Raw genomic sequence first — 21,192 nt, 5'->3', positions numbered from 1 at the left:
AACCCTAACAGTGATATATTTTTTTTACCAGAGAATTATGAGACATAACCAAAAGATCTGTAGTTTCAACATCGAATATAATTTTATTGAGTAATTTACCACTGTCAAATAGCTTTAAAAATGTTAAATTTAATGGATTTTGACATATTAGATACTATAATTCTGGCAGTTTTGTCTCTAGACTGTGTTAATTAATTCACAATGATGGATCTTAGTAATCCTGCCTTCAGAAATTCTCATTTGCATTGGTTTTCGTCTTTGCTGTCTCCCATTTAATGAACTAGTTAAAGAACAGTGCACTAATATCCTGTGCTGCTAACGTGGTGATGCTGGTGGTGATATGGCTGTGGCAAAGTAGAGGAGGAGAGGGGAGGGAGAGAGAAGGAGAGACAGACATAAGAAGTGATTTAGAGCACTATTTGTTCTGGCTTCCTTGTCAAGGTCTGAAAGAGACGTCATATTATCTCAATTCTCCTCACTGAGTAAGATGTGAAAACATTGAATATTAATCACGATATCATTATGATTTATTTAGTATGCATGTTTAATGAACCAGCTCCTCTGATGCTTGTGTTGCTGCTGTAGCATTCCTTAAAGGGCAATTCAGCCACTTTTCAACCTCATATTCATTATCTCTGCACCAAACCAGTGTCTATATATATTAAAACAGTGTGTTTCTATGACCTGTGGTTAAAATGATAAGGTACTCAAATTTGAACTTATAAAATGGGCCTTAAAACACATCTTTCTTATAGTGCCTCTTTCTTCATCTTTTTAGGATTTATAATTGCCATTTCCTGCCTTGATTCTAAATGTATGATATTTATATTGTATTTATTTTATTATAATTATTTTCGCCTATGTAGAGCTTTGTGGTAACACTAATGAAAAGCGCTATACAAAATAAATGTATTATTGTTATATATTTTTTTAGACGGTTGTCTATGACATCACAGGGTAGGTTTAAAAGTTAGAAAAACAATGAGTCTCTAGCCAGAGTGAGAATTTTTTACTTTATATATTTTTTTCTACAAAACGTAGAAATGCACCGTTTTCACATGTGTAGACACTGGTATTGTGCTGGAGTTAATGAAAATGAGGGTGAAAAATGGTGGATTCGATTTTATCTGAGCTAATATCTGCCCATCACTATCAGTGAGTGTCCAGTGTGTGATTCTGTTGCACTTGTCCTCATGGCTGGAGAATAACACACAGATGAGGCAAGATTACAACATAGAAATATATAGTAGCCATGATTTCCCCTAAAATACTCTCTACTGAAAAAAGTCTGATTGTAATTATGTGGATGTCATTTCAGTTCATTATTTTTTGTGACTTAAAGCTACAATATGTAACTTTTTGGGTGACTGACCAAATTCACATAGACATGAGAGTCAGATCTTTCATTCTCATTGAAAGCAAGCCTAAGAAGCGGTAAAGCTGTTCTATGTGCACTATTTCTATGCTTCCCGTTCTTAAGTTCCGTTTTTGCATCTTGTACTTTAGGTTTTGTACACCAGCTTCAAATACAATATTTTTGTTTCTGGTAAAGATAAATAACATAGTGCATCTTCAACATAAATGCAGTCACACTCAAGACTATTGCATGGGCATGGTGAAATGGTGCGTCACCAAACAGCGCCACCCAATGGAATATGTATCTGCCTTCTGCTGTTATCCATTCTAAAATATTTTTCTTATAATCAGAAATAATATATTTACAACTTTACAAAATAATTTTTACAATACATACAATTCTATACAGTGCAATACTACACGTGTGGGCAGTTTCATTTAAAGTGTGATTACATGATCATAGATAGCACTGATTTTGTGCACCATATGTCACAGTTATCATTATGTAAGCATTGGAGGGAGGGAGGGAGGGAGGCAGGGAGGGAGGGAGGCAGGGAGGGAGGGAGGGAGGGAGGGAGAGGGAGAGAGAGATGGTGAAGTAAAGAGAGAAAGATTAAGGGACAGAGACAGGTAGAGAGAAAGAGACAGACAGAGGTAAAAGAGTAAATAGGGAGGTAGAGCGTTTGTGTTGTGGTCTGAATAATACATTTTTTCTGAAGATAATATGATACGTTTCATCAACTTGATTTGTAGAATAAGTTGGTCCTCAATGCATGATACATAAGCAGTGCTTAATATTCTGACATTCATGTGCATTCAACCCACAAATCTTAACAATTGCTTGCTCCAACATGTATAATTCACACAACAGCAGTTCACCTGCCTGCTGCTATCAAGTGTAATGACAGACCTTTATAGCACTATTCCTGCAGTAGTCCTCACATAGTACAACTGTGTTCTGTAAACCTGTGGCACTCCAGTTGAGCATACAGGAAGACCTATACAGCTCATTGCCCTCATTGTCACAGATGCCATATTTTCTTCAACAACTGCAACCATCTGCACTCGTTGCGCCTCTGCCCATGCAAGGATATTCACCAGAACCGCTCCAACATTTACTCAGGCTCGGTTACAGAGATGCAACAATCTGCCTTGCTTTACAGTGGGCACTGTGGTTGCGTTTCAGCCGTAGTAAGTTTCTACTGTAGTTCATTACAGTGGCAGAACCATGGTAGACGCCAAAGAGGAGAGATTTCATATGAGCAGATGAGGCCGTGACCTCAGGACGGGGTCGTGGCAAGGTCACCTTGGCACGATGTAACCATATGGCTTCTGCAGACACAGAGAGCCGTGATTGGGTAGTGGGTGGCTATGGTAGTGCTCCACTAGGGCTGACAGGGAGGGAAATGTCATCTCTAACTCCAGGAACAGCCGGGAGTCCTAAACCATAAACAAACACAATGAAATGAACATCAAACAAGACAGAGATAGTACTGGAATCCTCCGTTGTAATATTGATTTTGTCAGACAATAGACCTGGTAGACAGAGAAGGTAAAGACAGTGGTTCTGACCTCCTCAAAGAGCCTGTAGTTTCTGGCCTTGCACACACTCACATCCCACACCACCAGCACCTGATTCAATGAGAACAAATGTACATTATTCACTAAACCAGTTTTCTTTCAATTATCACTGTGTGATGTGTGGTGAATGCATTGTTTATGCATCACAGCATGTGTTGGTGCGAAAAGCACCTGAAACCCTACCACTTCAAAGAGTATCTAAACAATCCCCTCCTCACCACAACACCCCGGACTTTCCTGATAGCTACATTATTGAGGAAAGTGTATTCACTATGCCTGTGATATGTAGCTGTCCCACCTAGCTACCTTAAGATGAATGCACTAACAGTAAGTCACTCGGGATAAGAGCTACTGCTAAATGACTAAAATGGAAATGCATGGTGTACCTTTGATGTTTTTGTTCCTGAGTTCCTGAAGCAGTAGAGACCGTCCTGCGGTGTTCTGGAGCTTTCCTTAAATAACCTGCAATTAAAGCACATTAATAATACATCAGTCTGACTGCAATCAGACATGTGTTCTGCTCTTCTCTCATGAGAAAACAGAGACCTGATTTTCAGGAAGTGGACGAGCACACTGTGATGAAACACTAGTGGGCGCTTAAGACCATTACACAAAAATGAACAGGGTGTTCAACAAAAATTCAGTACAGAAATAACTAAGTGTGTCTTACTTTTCAACACTGCTTGTTTCTGTTGTGTCCAGGAACACAGAATCTGGTAATTGCATCTGAGGTCAGGAACAATGTGTGAAAAGAAAACAACAACAGACACATTAGAAGGATACAATTGCGTCAGCAGGGCAAAACGATTCTATAGTACACTGATCAATGAGACTAATCTATTGTAAACTGATCAATGAGACTAATCTATAGTACACTGATCAATGAGACTAATCTGTAGTACACTGATCAATGAGCTAATCTATAGTAAACGGATCAATGAGACTAATCTATAGTACACTGATCAATGAGACTAATCTGTAGTACACTGATCAATGAGCTAATCTATAGTAAACGGATCAATGAGACTAATCTATAGTATTCTGATCAATGAGACTAATCTGTAGTACACTGATCAATGAGCTAATCTATAGTACACGGATCAATGAGACTAATCTATAGTATACTGATCAATGAGACTAATCTGTAGTACACTGATCAATGAGACTAATCTGTAGTACACTGATCAATGAGACTAATCTATAGTATTCTGATCAATGAGACTAATCTATAGTAAATTGAACATGATTGTTTAATGAGACTATGGAATTGAGTAAACTGAGTAAATTTGACAACAAAACAATAAACACATAACCACACCACATAACGCAGGTGTTTTTCTCATAGCCTGTGTAAACTAGAGTTGTAGTCGATGGAGAACCTGGTGGCAGGTAGTCTAGCGGTTAAATCAAATCAAATTTATTTGTCACATACACATGGTTAGCAGATGTTAATGCGAGTGTAGCGAAATGCTTGTGCTTCTAGTTCCGACAATGCAGTAATAACCAATGAGTAATCTAACCTAACAATTCCAAAACTACTACCTTATACACACAAGTGTAAAGGGATAAAGAATATGTACATAAAGATTTATGAATGAGTGATGGTACAGAACGGCATAGGCAAGATGCAGTAGATGGTATCGAGTACAGTATATACACATGAGATGAGTAATGTAGGGTATGTAAACAAAAGTGGCATAGTTAAGAGCGTTGGGCCAGTAATTGAAAGGTCGCTGGTTCGAATCGACTGGGTGAAAAATGTGTCTGTGCCCTTGAGCAATGTACTTAACCCTAGTCGTTCTGGTTAAAAGTGTCTACTAAATTACTTGTATGCAAAAATGTAAATGAGAATATAGAGGGTGCTTACATTCTCATAGTCTTCATCAGAGTCATAGTCAGTGTCCTTGGATGGATCCCTGCTCTTTCTTAAAGAGACAGGCACCTCGTCCACTGGGGTCCGGAAGCTTTGTCCATCTGGAGAAGATCTTCTGAGAAGAAAGAGGGGGTTTTAAACTGTGCTGCATTTGTGTGTTGTAAAATATAACAATCTTGAAATCAAATTATAGTTCAACAGAGCAAAAAGTAAAGTTTTCCTCTATGAAAGGAAACAGGGATTACCTGTATCTGTAGGAAACTGAAAGGAGACACTTACTGTGCTGACCCTCCAGGTGGTTTAGGCTTGGCCGCAGGACATGGAAGTTTGGGTACCAGGGGTGGTTTGTACAGTCCAGGCTTGGTGTGGTTCAGTGCTGGCAAGGCCTGTGGTGGGAGATCTGGAGCTGGTCTGGAGCTGAGGCAGTAGTTTGGCATGCCCGGAATGTGGCTGGGTTTGTTGCCACGAAAACCCGGTGGACTAGGGCTGGAGTGCAGCACCATTTTCCTTTCCAGGTCGCTGCTGATGATCAGGGTGGCGGGAGACTGCATGGTCACTGGAACAGGGGGCATCCTGTCTTTATGCTTCCCCCCAGCTATGGTGGAGATTGACATCTGCCCCATCATTGCCTGCTTCTTTAGGTTGGCCATGGGAGGGGGAGGGGGGATCGGGCTCTTAGGACTCCATGCACTCCTCTCTGGGCTAGGCTTGAGGTGGATGGGAGGAGGTTGAGGGGGACCCTTATTTGGGATGTTCTTGTGTCCATGGTGGTTGTGGCTGACCTCACCGAGCTTGGGTGGAGGTAAGGGCGCTGGCGGTTTCTTTGGAAGGGGGCTGGTGGGGCTCCTGATGGGGCCAAGCACAGGAGGGGGGAGACCTTTGCAGAATCCTGACATGGACTCATGTATGAACTGGCATGGGACTGGAGGAGGTGGGTAGGATGGTGGTGGAACGGTTGGCCTTCCTTCAATAGCAGCATAATACGATAGTCAGAGACGGAAAAAAACAGGAAAACGGGCATTTGTAATACAGTAAATCACTGACAAAAATATATGATTCTAAATTATTTCAGCATAGTTATCATTTAGCCATAAAAGATGGGGCCATTAGTTTGAATTGTGATGACATGCCAATCCCATCAAGGGCAGTTTATCACAGTTATAGCACCAGCCACATCAAAGACAGCATCAAACTCAAAGACATTTACTATTCTGTAGGCCTACCTGTAGGTGTTGGTGGGCTATCTGGTTTTTCATAGTCATCCTCATCGTCGTCTTCATCCTCTAACATGTAATCTAGACATGAAAATGACATAATTGTTAGTGCACAGAGTTAATTGTAAGAAACAAGTGTTGTGAAACTGAGCCATATTGCTTCAGAAGTGAGTAGTATGTCTTACTGCCTTCTGGGTCATCTATGGTATGGGTTATGTCCATGGGGCGCTCGATCGATCCATAGAAGCTGTCTGCATCAGATTCGGAGTCACTATGGCAACAGAGTATTGTTATTGTCTACTAAGGACAAAGAGAGGACTAAATTAATCACCTTGTATTTAATAAATTCACTAATCATGTATTCATTGACTCCCATGCATACTTGTTATAACACAGCAAGAGCTTACACTGTATATTAATCTAGAAGATAAAACCTACAGGCTCAGAAAGTCAATCAGAGCATGCAGCCAAACTGTCTACTATTTATCAGAAAAAGGAAGTAACCACAGATGATATGATTGTGTGAAGGAAGGGTTGTGTTGACTTACCTTGAAACATGTGAATCCCTTCTGTCATTGTAGTGATCAATTTCTTTCCGCAGATTTCGCATCCATTTCTTTCAGTAGACAAAAATAAATCAGTATTACATTGTGATTAATACATTTACATTTGACATTTTATTCATTTCACAGATGCGCTTATCCAGAGCAACTTACAGTAAGTAGTGAGTGCATACATTTCACTATGTGTGTATATACACTATATAATCAAAAGTATGTGGACACCCCTTCAAATTAGTGGATTCGGCTATTTCAGCCAGATCAGTTGCTGAAAGGTGTATAAAATCGAGCACACAGCCATGCAATCTCCATAGACAAACATTGGCATTAGAATAGCCTCGCTGAAGAGCTCAGTGACTTTCAATGTGGCACCATCATTAGATGCCACCTCAGTTCATCTAATTTCTGAACTGCTAGAGCTGCCCCCCGGACAACTGTAAGTGCTGTTATTGTGAAGTGGAAACATCTAGGAGCAACAACGGCTCAGCCGCAAAGTGGTAGGCCACAAGCTCACACAAGCTCAACCTGTCCTCGGTTGTAACACTCACTACTGGGTTCCAAACTGCCTCTGGAAGCAGCGTCAGCACAACTGTTCTTTGGGAGCTTCATGAAATGGGTTTCCATGGCCAAGCAGCCATGGAATATATATAGTGATGACTCACGCTTCACCATCTGGCAAGCCGACGGACAAATCTGTGTTTGGCGGATGCCAGGAGAACGCTACATACCCCAATGCATAGTGCCAACTATAAAGTTTGGTGGAGGAGGAATAATGGTCTGGGGCTGTTTATGGTTCAGGCTAGGCCCCTTAGTTCTAGTGAAGGGAAATCATTACGCTACAGGGTACAATGACATTCAAAACAATTCTGTGATTCCAACTTTGTGGCAACAGTTTGGGGAAGGCCCTTTCCTGTTTCAGCATGACAATGGCCACGTGCACAATTCGAGGTCCATACAGAAATGGTTTGTTGAGATCAGTGATGAATAACTTGACTTGCCTGATAAATAAATAACTTACCTCAACCACATTGAAGGGGGGACCAACTCCATATTAATGCCCATTATTTGGAATGAGATGTTCGACTAGCAGCTGTCCACATACTTTTGGTCATGTAGTGTGTATATACAGTGGGGAGAACAAGTATTTGATACACTGCCGATTTTGCAGGTTTTCCTACTTACAAAGCATGTAGAGGTCTGTCATTTTTATCATAGGTACACTTCAACTGTGAGAGACGGAATCTAAAAATCAAAAATCCAGAAAATCACATTCTATTTTTTAGTAATTAATTTTCATTTTATTGCATGACATAACTATTTGATACATCAGAAAAGCAGACCTTAATATTTGGTACAGAAACCTTTGTTTGCAATTACAGAGATCATACGTTTCCTGTAGTTCTTGACCAGGTTTGCACACACTGCAGCAGGGATTTTGGCCCACTCCTCCATACAGACCTTCTCCAGATCCTTCAGGTTTCGGGGCTGTCGCTGGGCAATACGGGCTTTCAGCTCCCTCCAAAGATGTTCTATTGGGTTCAGGTCTGGAGACTGGCTAGGCCACTCCAGGACCTTGAGATGCTTCTTACGGAGCCACTCCTTAGTTGCCCTGGCTGTGTGTTTCGGGTTGTTGTCATGCTGGAAGACCCAGCCACGACCCATCTTCAATGCTCTTACTGAGGGAAGGAGGTTGTTGGCCAAGATCTCGCGATACATGGCCCCATCCATCCTCCCCTCAATACGGTGCAGTCGTCCTGTCCCCTTTGCAGAAAAGCATCCCCAAAGAATGATGTTTCCACCTCCATGCTTCACGGTTGGGATGGTGTTCTTGGGGTTGTACTCATCCTTCTTCTTCCTCCAAACACGGCGAGTGGAATTTAGACCAAAAAGCTCTATTTTTGTCTCATCAGACCACATGACCTTCTCCCATTCCTCCTCTGGATCATGCAGATGGTCATTGGCAAACTTCAGACGGGCCTGGACATGCGCTGGCTTGAGCAGGGGGACCTTGCGTGCGCTGCAGGATTTTAATCCATGACGGCGTAGTGTGTTACTAATGGTTTTCTTTGAGACTGTGGTCCCAGCTCTCTTCAGGTCATTGACCAGGTCCTGCCGTGTAGTTCTGGGCTGATCCCTCACCTTCCTCATGATCATTGATGCCCCACGAGGTGAGATCTTGCATGGAGCCCCAGACCGAGGATGATTGACCGTCATCTTGAACTTCTTCCATTTTCTAATAATTGCGCCAACAATTGTTGAATTCTCACCAAGCTGCTTGCCTATTGTCCTGTAGCCCATCCCAGCCTTGTGCAGGTCTACAATTTTATCCCTGATGTCCTTACACAGCTCTCTGGTCTTGGCCATTGTGGAGAGGTTGGAGTCTGTTTGATTGAGTATGTGGACAGGTGTCTTTTATACAAGTAACGAGTTCAAACAGGTGCAGTTGATACAGGTAAGAACTGGAGGGCTTCTTAAAGAAAAACTAACAGGTCTGTGAGATTCTTGCTGGTTGATAGGTGATCAAATAGTTATGTCATGCAATAAAATGCAAATTAATTACTTAAAAATCATAAAATGTGATTTTCTGGATTTTTGTTTTAGATTCCGTCTCTCACAGTTGAAGTGTACCTATAATTAAAATTACAGACCTCTACATGCTTTGTAAGTAGGAAAACCTGCAAAATCAGCAGTGTATCAAATACTTGTTCTCCCCACTGTATATATATATATACATACACACACCACACACACACACACACACACACACACACAGTACCAGTCAAAAGTTTGAACACATCTACTTATTCAAGGCTTTTAAGTCTAATTTTTACTCTTCTCTAGATTGTAGAATAATAGTGAAGACCTCAAAACTATGAAATAACACATATGGAATCATGTAGAAAGCAAAAAAGCGTTAAACAAATCAAAATATATTTTAGATTCTTCAAAGTACATGGCAGTTGTAACCAAAATTTGCAGCAATTCCACCATGAAGGCCTGATTCTCACAGTCTCCTCTGAACATTTGATGTTGCGATGTGCCTGTTACTTGAACTCTGTGAAGTATTTATTTGGGCTGCAATCTGAGGTGCAGTTAACTCTAATGAACTTATTCTCTACAGCAGAGGTAACTCTGGGTCTTCCATTCCTGTGGCGGTCCTCGTGAGAGACGGTTTCATCATAGCGCTTGATGGTTTTCGCGACTGCACTTGAAGAAACTTTCAAAGTTCTTGACATTCTCCCGATTGACTGACCTTCATGTCTTAAAGTAATGATGTTGTTTCTCGTTGCTTATTTGAGCTGTTTTTGACATAATATGTACTTGGTCTTTTACCAAATGGGGCTGTCTTCTGTATACCACCCCTACCTTGTCACAACACAACTGATTGGCTCCAAAGCATTAAGAAGGAAAGAAATTCCACAAATGAACTTTTAATGAGGCACACCTATTAATTTAAATGCATTCCAGGTGACTACCTCGTGAAGCTGGTTGAGAGAATGCCAAGAATGTGAAAGCTGTCATCAAGGCAAAGGGTGTCTATTTTGAAGAATCTCAAATGTCAAATATATTTTGATTTGTTTAACACTTTTTTGGTTACTATATGATTCCATGTGTTATTTCATAGTTTTGATGTCTTCACTATTATTCTACAATGTAGAAAATAATACAAATAAAGAAAACCCTTGAATGAGTAGGTGTGTTCAAACTTTTGACTGGTACACACACACACATATATATATATATATATGTAAATCATTAATTATATATGTACTGTTACTAGGAATGTGAGAGGTTCTTAATCTGTATGTAGTGCCCCTCACCCTTCTCTCATCCTCACTGGCTGCTGAGAAGTACCAGGTACGGTGCTTCTTACTGAAGTGGACAATTTTGAAGGGAAACACGTTACTGGAGGTGGTCTCTTCTGCTGCCCTCATCACCCTGCCAACGAGAGGAATAGAAACTGAAACCACACATTAAAGAACACTACATAAGTAGGTTACATTTATGAAACAAATACAGTATACACTGAGTGCACAAAACATTAAGAACACCTGCTCTTTCCATGACAGACTGACCAGGTGAATCCAGGTGAAAGCTATGATCCCTTATTGATGTAATTTGTTAAATCCACTTCAATCAGTGTAGATGAAGGGGAAGAGACAGGTTTAAGATGGTTTCTTAAGCCGTGAGACAACTGAGACATGGATCGTGTAAGTGTGCCGTTCAGTGAGTGAATGGGCAAGACAAAATATTTAAGTGCCTTTGAATGAGGTATGGTGGTAGGTGCCAGCCTGTTTGTGCAAAGAACTGCAACGCTGCTCCATTTTTCATGTTAAATAGTTTCCCGTGTGTATAAATAATGGTTCACCACCCAAAGGGCATCCAGCAAACTTGACAACTGTGGGACGCATCGGAGTGGGGGGGCTGCAACTCAACATTAGAAAGGTGTTCTTAATGTTTTGTACACTCAGGGTATATACATAAAGTACAAGCCCCCTCACTCTGACCACCTCACTCTGACCTCACTTCTGGCAACTGTGTCATTGGTTTATTAATGTATTACCGTTTTCATCACATAATTGCTGTAATAACATATCATGCCTCCTATGTCACATACAGTATGCTGTGTGAGCTGAAAAGGCCTGGCCATGTTTCAGTGTGCTAGAGCTGCACAGCTGTATTAAAGCTCTATTTATACTCAGCCTCAGCAGGGAGAGGAGACTCCAGACATGTAATTACACAGTTACCACCATGGAATTGCAGCATACCTCTATAGGGAAGGACTCGTTAGAGGGAGGAACTCAATGAAAACACCACAGGGTATGATAGAGCCTACTTCAATAGCCACTTTAACTTTCCAAATGTTAAACAAATATGGAAAAGAGATGGTTGAACATTGCCGTCTCCATTATTGGCTTGTGACTTGATGTATGAATTGACATGACGAGTGTTTGGTAATCGTAAGCAAAACCTCTAAAACCTTTATAGAGATGATCTCATTCAGCAGGAAGTGGCACATCAAGAGTCCAGTGAGTGTGTGGGTAGAGTCCAGTGAGTGTGTGGGTAGAGTCCAGTGAGTGTGTGGGTAGAGTCCAGTGAGTGTGTGGGTAGAGTCCAGTGAGTGTGTGGGTAGAGTCCAGTGAGTGTGTGGGTAGAGTCCAGTGAGTGTGTGGGTAGAGTCCAGTGAGTGTGTGGGTAGAGTCCAGTGAGTGTGTGGGTAGAGTCCAGTGAGTGTGTGGGTAGAGTCCAGTGAGTGTGTGGGTAGAGTCCAGTGAGTATGTGGGTAGAGTCCAGTGAGTGTGTGGGTAGAGTCCAGTGAGTGTGTGGGTAGAGTCCAGTGAGTGTGTGGGTAGAGTCCAGTGAGTGTGTGTGTAGAGTCCAGTGAGTATGTGGGTAGAGTCCAGTAAGTGTGCATAGAGCTGGTGCAACAGAGTCAGTGCCAATAAAAAGGGGGTCAATGCAAATACTCAGGGTAACCATGTGATTAACTGTTCAGCAGTCTTATGGCTGCGGGGTAGAAGCTGTTCAGGAACCTTTTGGTCCCAGACGTGGTGCTCCAGTCTATGACCTGGGTGGCTGGAGTCTTTTAAAATTCTTAGGGCCTTCCTCTGACACCGCCTTGTATAGAGGTCCTGGATGGCAGGGAGCCCAGTGATGTAGCGCCTTGAGGTCTGATGCCAAGCAGTTGCCATACCAAGCAGTGATGCAGCCAGTCAAGATGCTCTCAATGGTGCAGCTGTAGAACTTTTGTAGGATCTGAGGACCCATTCCAAATCTTTTCAGCCTCTTGAGGGGGAAGAGATGTTGTCGTGCCCTCTTCACGACTGTGTTGGTGTGTTTGGACCATGACAGGACCTTAGTGATGTGGACACCGAAGAACTTGAAGCTCTCGGCCCGCTCCACTACAGCCCAATCGATGTGAATGGGGACATGCTCGGACCCTAGTTCACGATCAGCTCCTTTGTCTTGCTGACGTTGAGGGGGAGGTTGTTGTCCTGGCACCACTGCCAAGTCTCTGACCTCCTCCCTACTGGCTGTCTCATCGTCGTCGGTGATCATGGCTACCACCGTTGTGTCCTCTGCAAACTTAATGATGGTTTTGGAGTCGTGCGTAGCCACGCAGTCAAAGGGTAAACAGGGAGTACAGGAGAGGACTAAGCACGCACCCATGGGGGGCCCCCGTGTTGAGGGTCAGCGTTGCGGATGTGTTGTTGCTTACCCTCACCACCTGGGGTGTCGGCCTGTCATGAAGTCCAGGATCCAGTGGCAGAGGGAGGTGTTCAGTCCCAGGGTCCTTCGCTTAGTTATGAGCTTGGAGGGCACTATGATATTGAATGCTGAGCTATAGTCAATGAACAGCATTCTCACGTAGGTGTTCCTTTTGTCCAGGTGGGAAAGAACAGCACATTGAGAAATGCTTTCATTGTCAGCAGACTTTCTCATCTCATCAGGATTTCTCATCATAACAAACTAATTGCAACTGACAATACCAGCTGTATTTAAACATTAATAATCATATGTAGGCCGATGTGAAAATGCCAAGATGTTTTGCCGAGCCTATTCAAATTCATGTACTTCTGTGCATAAAGAAGGACACAATAGTGAACACTGACCTGTTGTAGCCATTGAGAGAGAAAGCTCCTTGCGGTGCAGGACTGGTGCTGCTCTTGAAGTAATACACACATCCCTTGTGGATGATTAAGTAGCGAAGAGGCCCTGTAAGATTGCAGAAGGAAAGAAAACACAAAGAAAGGTCTCACAAATAAGCCAGGCGTAAAAGCAAATATTTTCTTCCTAATTTGATGAATCTCCAACCCTGCTCCAGGACTGGTGAAATAAACGTTGTGCTGACATGAAAGTATGCAATGCAACTCATCTCAGACCTTTGTCAGAATCCCTTGGTACAGTAAACATTAATGAGCCATGTAATGTATGTATGTATGTATGTATGTATGTATGTATGTATGTATGTATGCATGTATGTATGCATGTATGTAATGTTTGTATGCATGTATGTAATGTTTGTATGCATGTATGTAATGTTTGTATGCATGTATGTAATGTTATGTACTGTAGGGCTACTCACACTTCATAAGGCTGAACTGGCTCCCTCCTTTCTTGTGCACATACCCAGAGTGGCACACACCCCCTGGCATGGTGAGCAGGTTCTGGGCCCCTATGGCCCTCATGGGGATGGGCCAGGAGATCTCTGCTGAAGTCATGTTTCTGAGGGTACAAAGAGGGAGAAATAACACATCATACACCACAGTACATATCACAGAGCTGGTAGTGGGCTGAACGTATGGGTTCGTATATGTTCATTTAAATTGACATTTCTGAGATGCAACGCTAAATTATTCTCTCAGCAGCTGCATTGTTCAATAAGACCACAGTGAACTCTGAATCTGATTGTACAAAAACAGCAACACATCATGAGCAAGAAGCACTTGAAGACTTGAGGATTCAGACCATATCAACATAATAAAATAAACATATCATAACGGCTCAGTCCTAGAAAACATCTTACATATCCTGACCCAGCAACTTTCTCTCCACTTCAAACTCACAAGACAGCAAACATTTCACTGCAATTTGTATTCATTAAGTTCCACCAACCATGACACCACATCAATCCTACATAGATATAGAAACAAAGAAACAAGCACCCCAGCCAATAGGTCTGCCACCCAATCTAAACCATAGTCATAATGCCTGGGAAACGTGCCCCATCAGCCACTTACCTCCTGCTCATTCGTCTCCTGAGGGTCTGAACTGCTGAGCTCTCCCTGAGGAGATCCATGAAAAACCCAATGAGAGAACCACACCACTCTGACTCTGTTAACTTCTAAATCAGACTGAGACACAGAGAAGGAGCGCTAAGGCAGACTCAGAGAGACACACACTACACTCTCCTCTAAATCTCTAAAACCCTAATACAGACGGAAAACCCTCAGTCTCAAATCTTAACCCTGAACCGGACAAGCGGACAGGAAACTAGACGTTTCCCCTGGAATTTGCCTCATGCCCTTTCAGAGCTGTTGATTGCACCCTGTGTTGTGTGCTTCCTGCCTTGCCGCCCACTGTGCCTGCCTTGCCTTTCCTTGCCCTGACGATGGCTGCCTGCCTTCTGGGAGGGAGTACAGGGAAACCAGCAGCCTCCAGACCCACAAGGACAAATATACTAGCAAGGGAGCACCAGAGGAGGGGAGAGGGGCTTCCGTTGACGGACGGGTGCAGGGGCGCAAGATCTGACTGTTAGATAAGGATGGAAATGAGGCATGGGGAATCTGCATCTCTCCCCAGAGTCAGTCAGGGGTAATCTGCATCTCTCCCCAGAGTCAGTCAGGGGTAATTTAACTCTCTACAGGAGGAAACAGCCAGGCAGGGAGATTCAATAAGGATGCAGGAATGTAGTTTAGTCTGATTCGTGGATTAGAGAAAAGTATGAACTATTTCTGCAACTGCTTTCATGTTTAAATGTGTTTATGCAACGTATCTTAAGCATCTACATTGAACTGTGACGAGGCAAGCAGATTGACGTTGGACTCAGTTGGGTGGACTCAGTTGGGTGGCTTGGTAATTTCTGACCTGTTTGTGGCCTCTGCTTCAAGGGAACTTGAAAGGACAACGGCAGCATTTATCTGTCCTGCAGCCACCTTTTGATGTTTGTGTTGTTTCCACTGGGAAGCGATAACCTCTGTTCAAAAGGCATGCATGGTGTGGGACCTACGGACAGATTCATTCCACCAACCTAACTGCATGTTCTGGCTATTTTTGGTGTTGGGATACTTGTGGTTGTAAAGGGGAAAGAGAGATTAAATTAGGAACTTTACTCTCTGATTAACAATGGAGGACTGCATGAACAGAATGGTCTCTGTGTGAATAATTTCCATTACAGCTAACTCATTGCAGTTAACCACATCTTATATATAATAAGTGAGAGAAATGCATTATCAGAGCCATGGCGTATTACAATATTCAGATGTATTTGTCGTCAGTAATAATCAACAAAGCAAACTTAATAAAAGGGATACTTTAGCATGCTAGCAGATACCCATAGACTTCCAGTCAATGCGCTAACGCTAGTAAGCATTAGCTCGCAAAACTACCTTTGACTTCCTTCATACTGGACACAGATACATAAAAATGGTATCCACAAGTTCATCTGACTCTGGGGAAAAATCTCAAAGTATAATTTTATAGGGTCCAAATCCACAGTCATCTTGAATGGGTTCTGAACTCTCTAACCTCACTGCTTAGTGAGACAGAGATGTTAATTAGGATTAGAGAACTCTTTTTTGCCAGGAACTCAGATGTAAACAGGAGTGGCAAGTATAAAATACCAGGTAATTATTCAAACCTACTTCCTACTGCTGCCTGGAACAATCTACCGGCAAACTACTCAACACAACCCATGTTTCTAGAGGAAAAACTAAATGAAACTGTTTTTCAAAAATACACGAAAGTGTTTGGTAGACTTTACACTACTCCTTCCTTCCTGATCTACACATTAAAATGGAAACAACCACAAAGGTGTTGGGAAAACACATTCTCTGAATGACTACTCAGCATAACAGGGACAGCGAGCGAAAGATCAGCATCATTATCTGTATCATAACCTTTGACATACATTTCCCATCACAATATTGCCAAGTTCAACCTCATGATTATATCTCTTGTTTTGCAGATGTCTGCTCAGTTGTTAGTGAAAAAACTAATAGCAGCTGGTTCCACCACAGTCGGAAGAACGTTGGACAGTCTAAAGGTGTAGGCCTTCTCCACAGAGGAAGTGGAGTAAGCAAGGCCATGTAGGGAACATGATGAGTTTCTGTTCTGAAGGATCCAATGAAGCTGTTTTTATCTCAATAGCAAATCATTTCTGGGTAATTATTAAGTACCTCACTGTGATTGTTTTCAAATAAATTGGTCAAAAATAAACTAAATATAAACAATTATATTCCTAGGACCGTCTGGGAATGTTCTGAGTGGGGAGGGGAAAACTGCTGTTATTGGCAGAGAGGTGTGTAACTCTTTCTTATTGGTGAGGACACCAGGCAGGCCTGAAATTCCATCCCACCAAAACAGGTTGAACTTTCAGGCGGTCTTTTCAAAACAGGTCTTACACTAAAAGGGCATTATCATCATTTTCACAGTATTATTCCAACCTCATAGTGTGGAAATATATATAAAACAAAGGACAATCACATTGACAACACTGGGCCTTTAAAAATAAAAATAAATCCCAGGTGAATGGGTTTCTGTTCCCCTGGTCAACAAAGTTTCCGACTAAACATAGTATGTGCATTTCTTTCAGCATTCACTCATGGTAGGCCATCCTGTAGCAGCAACAACCTCATTCTGCTTTTTGGGGGAGCTTGGCTTTCCCCCGCATCACTTCCTGTCACCTAATATGAGCATGGCCTCTCTACAGGAAGTAGACAGGACTTCACACAGTTGAATAATGAGGAAAGAAAGAGGGAGGCAGTGCGTGCCCAGAATAATAAATACTGTAGAAAAGCACCAACATGACAAAGCAAGCACCAGCTCCTCTCATTAGAAATTCAGGACTAAGAGCTTTAGTTTAGATTCAGGACTAAGAGCTTTAGTTTAGATTTAGGACTAAGAGCTTTAGTTTAGATTTAGGACTAAGAGCTTTAGTTTAGGGGATGCGTCCCTTTTAGTTTCCTGAATATGTTCATCACAATCAGAGAGTAACACAGTGATCAAGTAAAAGTGTGTGTTCACGAATGGGAGTGCCCTTGAGCGCAAATTAGTTTCCTGTAAACAGGATTTTCAATATGACTGTATTTAAACAGTTGCAAACACCTTTGCTTTATAACTCCCAATAAAATAAGCTGTCCATCAGTTCAATTGATGACATATCAGTGTTTGTTGACCATCATACAGTCATTGGTGAGAAAGATTGATAGTTGAAACCATGATAGCCATCCTCTTCCACACTGGTAGGGCTACTTGTCATGAATGATCTCACCGGCACCTGACTTCAAGTCTTTCTCTTTCACTGCATCACCAAATATACAAAAACTGAGTAAGTAGGAAAGTCTTATGCCTCACACTTACATGAAATCCCGTTCCCAACACATTCTCACGCTGGGCTTGCTCCCAATGGCAAACTTCTTTTTTCTCACTGACACAGCCATGGGTGGTGCAAGGCAGTCCTCGCTACCATGTTATTTCCGACAGGTTGAGCAGACAGACGGACGTACAGAAGACAGGGACAGACAGACAGAGTGTGCTACTATACTGATAAATAGAGATAGATACTCCTGGTAGAGCCTGGTGGGGCTGTCCGTCTGAGGTGCTGCCTGAATGCTGAGACCCAGCGGCACATTTCCGGAGGGCCTCGTCTCGCGGCCCACTATCCACATTGGCTGACGTGACTGAGAAGCTACTTCCTGCTCTCTGAGGCGGAGCGGCTGATTGGACGACGCCCTCATACATTCAGCCTCTCAGCCCACAGGGTCACAGACAGTGTGCTGACTGTTGGAGGGACTTTCCACCCCTCAGTACCATGGAACAATGAAAAGAATCACACCGTCACGGACAAATATCCCGAGAGTGCCACTATGACCTATAGGCAGAACACCATGTATTCTACATTCTACATGTATTCTGTATTCTACAATGTGCATCCAAATCACGTGCATCTGAGAGTAATACAGTATATCAACCATGTGTAATACATAAAAAATGGTTATTACACATTAATACCACAAACTACTTTCTTACTTTCTAGTGTCCTTTGATCAACATCCTATGTGTAGACCAAATATCAAAGCTTGCTAAAGGACATAGCTGGTAGCACAGGAGGTTAGCGTATGGTATTAGCATGGCCTCTCATAAGTGATCCATGAGTACTAAACAATAACAATTCACAGATTTGAAATATACAGCACAAGGAAAAACCCTGTTCATAGATCTATCCATTAAACAGACTATTAACACCATCAGCAGCTAAATGATGTTTATTTGGATATTGTGCTTACCCATTGAGTCCTGCAGAAGTAAACTGCTCTCTCTTCTTAACATCAATGATTTGCAGTGAACACAAGGCCACTTCCTGCACTTATTTAGAACCATCAAGTACACTGGTACCCTCCCATTTACAACTTGAAGGCTAAGCATATACACAAGCCAGAACACTTGAAACAACTTGTCACGCCCATGTCTTTAGATCATTTACTAAATATAATTTAGTCCAAGCTTCATGCGCCATTGAAGAGAAATACACACAGTATCAACTTCTCTTAAAATGTAGATAAGTGCTCCACATTTGGATACATTAGATAAAAAATCAAATGCTGTGATAGGCCTATACTCTAATTAAGCTATTAAAAAGAAAATGTGGGTGCCATGGTACTTGTTCTATTGTACTTGGCTTTTAGAAATGTCATGTTTAAGTTTGTTACTTTTTATTCTATGTCCTTTGGTATCTTGAAAGGCGTAAACAAAATGTATTATTATTTATTATACAATCAAGTTCATTTGGTGTGGTCGTTCTTTTGTCACCAAACTCCACAAACAACTATGACCTTTGAAGTCAACTATCTAATTTGATATATCGACTTTTTTCATATTAGATAAGATATTGTAACGGCATTCAGAGGTGGAAGAAGGATCGGACCAAGGCGCAGCGTGGTAAGTGTTCATGATGATTTATTCAAACCAACTGAAAACTGAAATACAAAACAATAAATGATGTGAACAAAACGAAAATCGAAACAGTACCGTGTGGCCCAAACACTCACACAGAAACAAACACCCACAAACCAAAAGTGAAACCCAGGCTACCTAAGTATGATTCTCAATCAGAGACAACTAACGACACCTGCCTCTGATTGAGAACCATACTAGGCCGAACACAAAAACCAACATAGAAAAACAAACATAGACTACCCACCCCAACTCATGCCCTGACCATACTAAAACAAAGAATAAAATAACAGAACTATGGTCAGAACGTGACAGATATAGTCTAGCTAAGTCAGGGATGGGAAACTTTGATGGGGCGGGGGCCACAAAATATGTGAACTCATCATGAGGGGCCGCAGTGGCTTGCGGGTCTGCATACCCACACATGCAATCAGAGCCGGACCTTTTAGAGAATTTCCTGAAATTCTACACATTTTGCAATGGGGCGTAGAGAAAATGTTGTACTTTTATAAAGCAAGATGGAAGCAATTCAACACATTTTACCATGGGGCGAAGAGAAGATATAGCAATTTTATGAATTATTTCATGCAGTTCTACTCGTTTGGACATGGGGCGTAGAGAAAAATGTTCAGTTTTAAAGCCTGCCATCCTACACATTTTGCCATAGGGTGGAGAGAAATGTTTGCAGTTTGTTTTATAACATATCTAAGTGAGAGTGACTAACAAAATCAATGGGGCCCCCGGGTCGGTAATTCCACCATGATTACTACAAGTTTAGATAGCTGGCTAGACTAATTTACCAATTAATTAAATAATTGCTGACATGGGCTGTCAGTGACTGACAAGATAAAAACTGCTGATGCACAATCAAATAAAAAAATTGTATCTTGTGAATTCTACTATTCCAACTCTCAACAGTAAGTTGAGACCTCGACTGAATTCCTAAAAAATGTCCTAGTCCAATCAAAACTGAAAGCAACCTGAACAACAGAATGAAGACCCCCAGTCAGCTGTCCCCATACAGTGGGTATCATAAGTATTTGTGCGACAAAGTGTGATTGAAATTGATTAAGTTGTGATTTTTTTGTTATTGAGCTACACAAAATACTTGAATGTCAAAGTAAAAAGAAAATTCTACAAAAGTTAACAAATTAATAAAAATGTAATAACTAAAATATAGTTGTTGCAAAAGTATTCAACCTTTCGTTTAGGCAAGCCTAATCTAGTTCAGGAGTAACATTTAGCTTAACAAATCACATAAGTGACATGGGCTGACTGTCCATTTTGAATGAGTACCCCTTGCTCTGTCCCCCATACATACAAAATCTGTTAAGGTACCTCAGTTTTGAATTTCAACAACAGATTCAACTACAAAGACCTGAGGGGTATCCTGCAAAGCAAGCTAGATCTACAAAAGCGTTTCTAAAGCTAACCAACTTCAGTTAACTTCACATTCCAGGTTAGGCTTCATCCGTACTATGACGGGGGATATTGCTAATCTGCCTGCTGCTAACTCTAGCAGCCGTGTAACTGTGCGTACATGGCTAGTCGAACGCTGACTCTTCATTGAGACAATGCTGAAACATCAATCCATGGGCGAGTCAGTGACACATTTTAATTTATGCCGATATCTAAATAAAATAAAAGTTATCTTGCAAATTCAGCAGAAGTGTTTACATTGTGTGAAGTTTGAAATGCATTCTGTCATTAATAAATGTGTGATATATTTTTACATGACTATTTTTTAACACAAAACATCATTTGATTAATAAAATATATTAAGATATATTAAAATAAGTCGTCTTCTTCAAATGAAGGGGATGATGACGCAATATTTGGAATCTGATTTAATTGGTCCTCAACTCACGGCCAAGTCATTTCATTCAGGGTATGTGGAGTTAGCTGTAAGTTTGCCTGTCCCGGAGCAGGTTAG

The 21,192-nt window shown here is 41.7% G+C and overlaps 1 protein-coding gene across 5 annotated transcripts; it reads right to left on the bottom strand.

Moving 5' to 3' along the window:
• Positions 1–58: 58 nt before the first annotated feature.
• On the bottom strand, positions 59–18,633 carry LOC139422840 (SH3 domain-binding protein 2-like). 5 transcript variants are annotated; one of them, XM_071174252.1, is made up of 13 exons: positions 18,593–18,633; positions 13,672–13,811; positions 13,199–13,301; positions 10,406–10,523; positions 6,573–6,640; positions 6,210–6,295; positions 6,034–6,105; positions 5,090–5,774; positions 4,805–4,925; positions 3,608–3,663; positions 3,324–3,399; positions 2,929–2,988; positions 59–2,796 (listed from the first exon to the last, which is right to left on the bottom strand). In XM_071174252.1, the coding sequence occupies exons 2-13, from the start codon at positions 13,805–13,807 to the stop codon at positions 2,659–2,661; spliced, it is 1,719 nt and encodes a 572-aa protein (XP_071030353.1). In that variant the 5' UTR covers positions 13,808–13,811; positions 18,593–18,633; the 3' UTR covers positions 59–2,658. The 5 variants fall into 5 exon arrangements, with proteins under 5 accessions (XP_071030353.1, XP_071030349.1, XP_071030350.1 ...); XM_071174248.1 differs by lacking the exon at positions 18,593–18,633 and adding an exon at positions 17,667–17,975; XM_071174249.1 differs by lacking the exon at positions 18,593–18,633 and adding an exon at positions 17,667–17,915 and having other exon boundaries at positions 4,805–4,922.
• Between the last annotated feature and the right edge of the window lie 2,559 nt (positions 18,634–21,192).

This window comes from Oncorhynchus clarkii, chromosome 12, assembly GCF_045791955.1.
Source record: "Oncorhynchus clarkii lewisi isolate Uvic-CL-2024 chromosome 12, UVic_Ocla_1.0, whole genome shotgun sequence".
Lineage (NCBI taxonomy): Eukaryota > Metazoa > Chordata > Actinopteri > Salmoniformes > Salmonidae > Oncorhynchus > Oncorhynchus clarkii.
The sequence above is the reverse complement of the archived record's forward strand: the minus strand, read 5'-3'. Positions and strand labels throughout refer to the sequence as shown.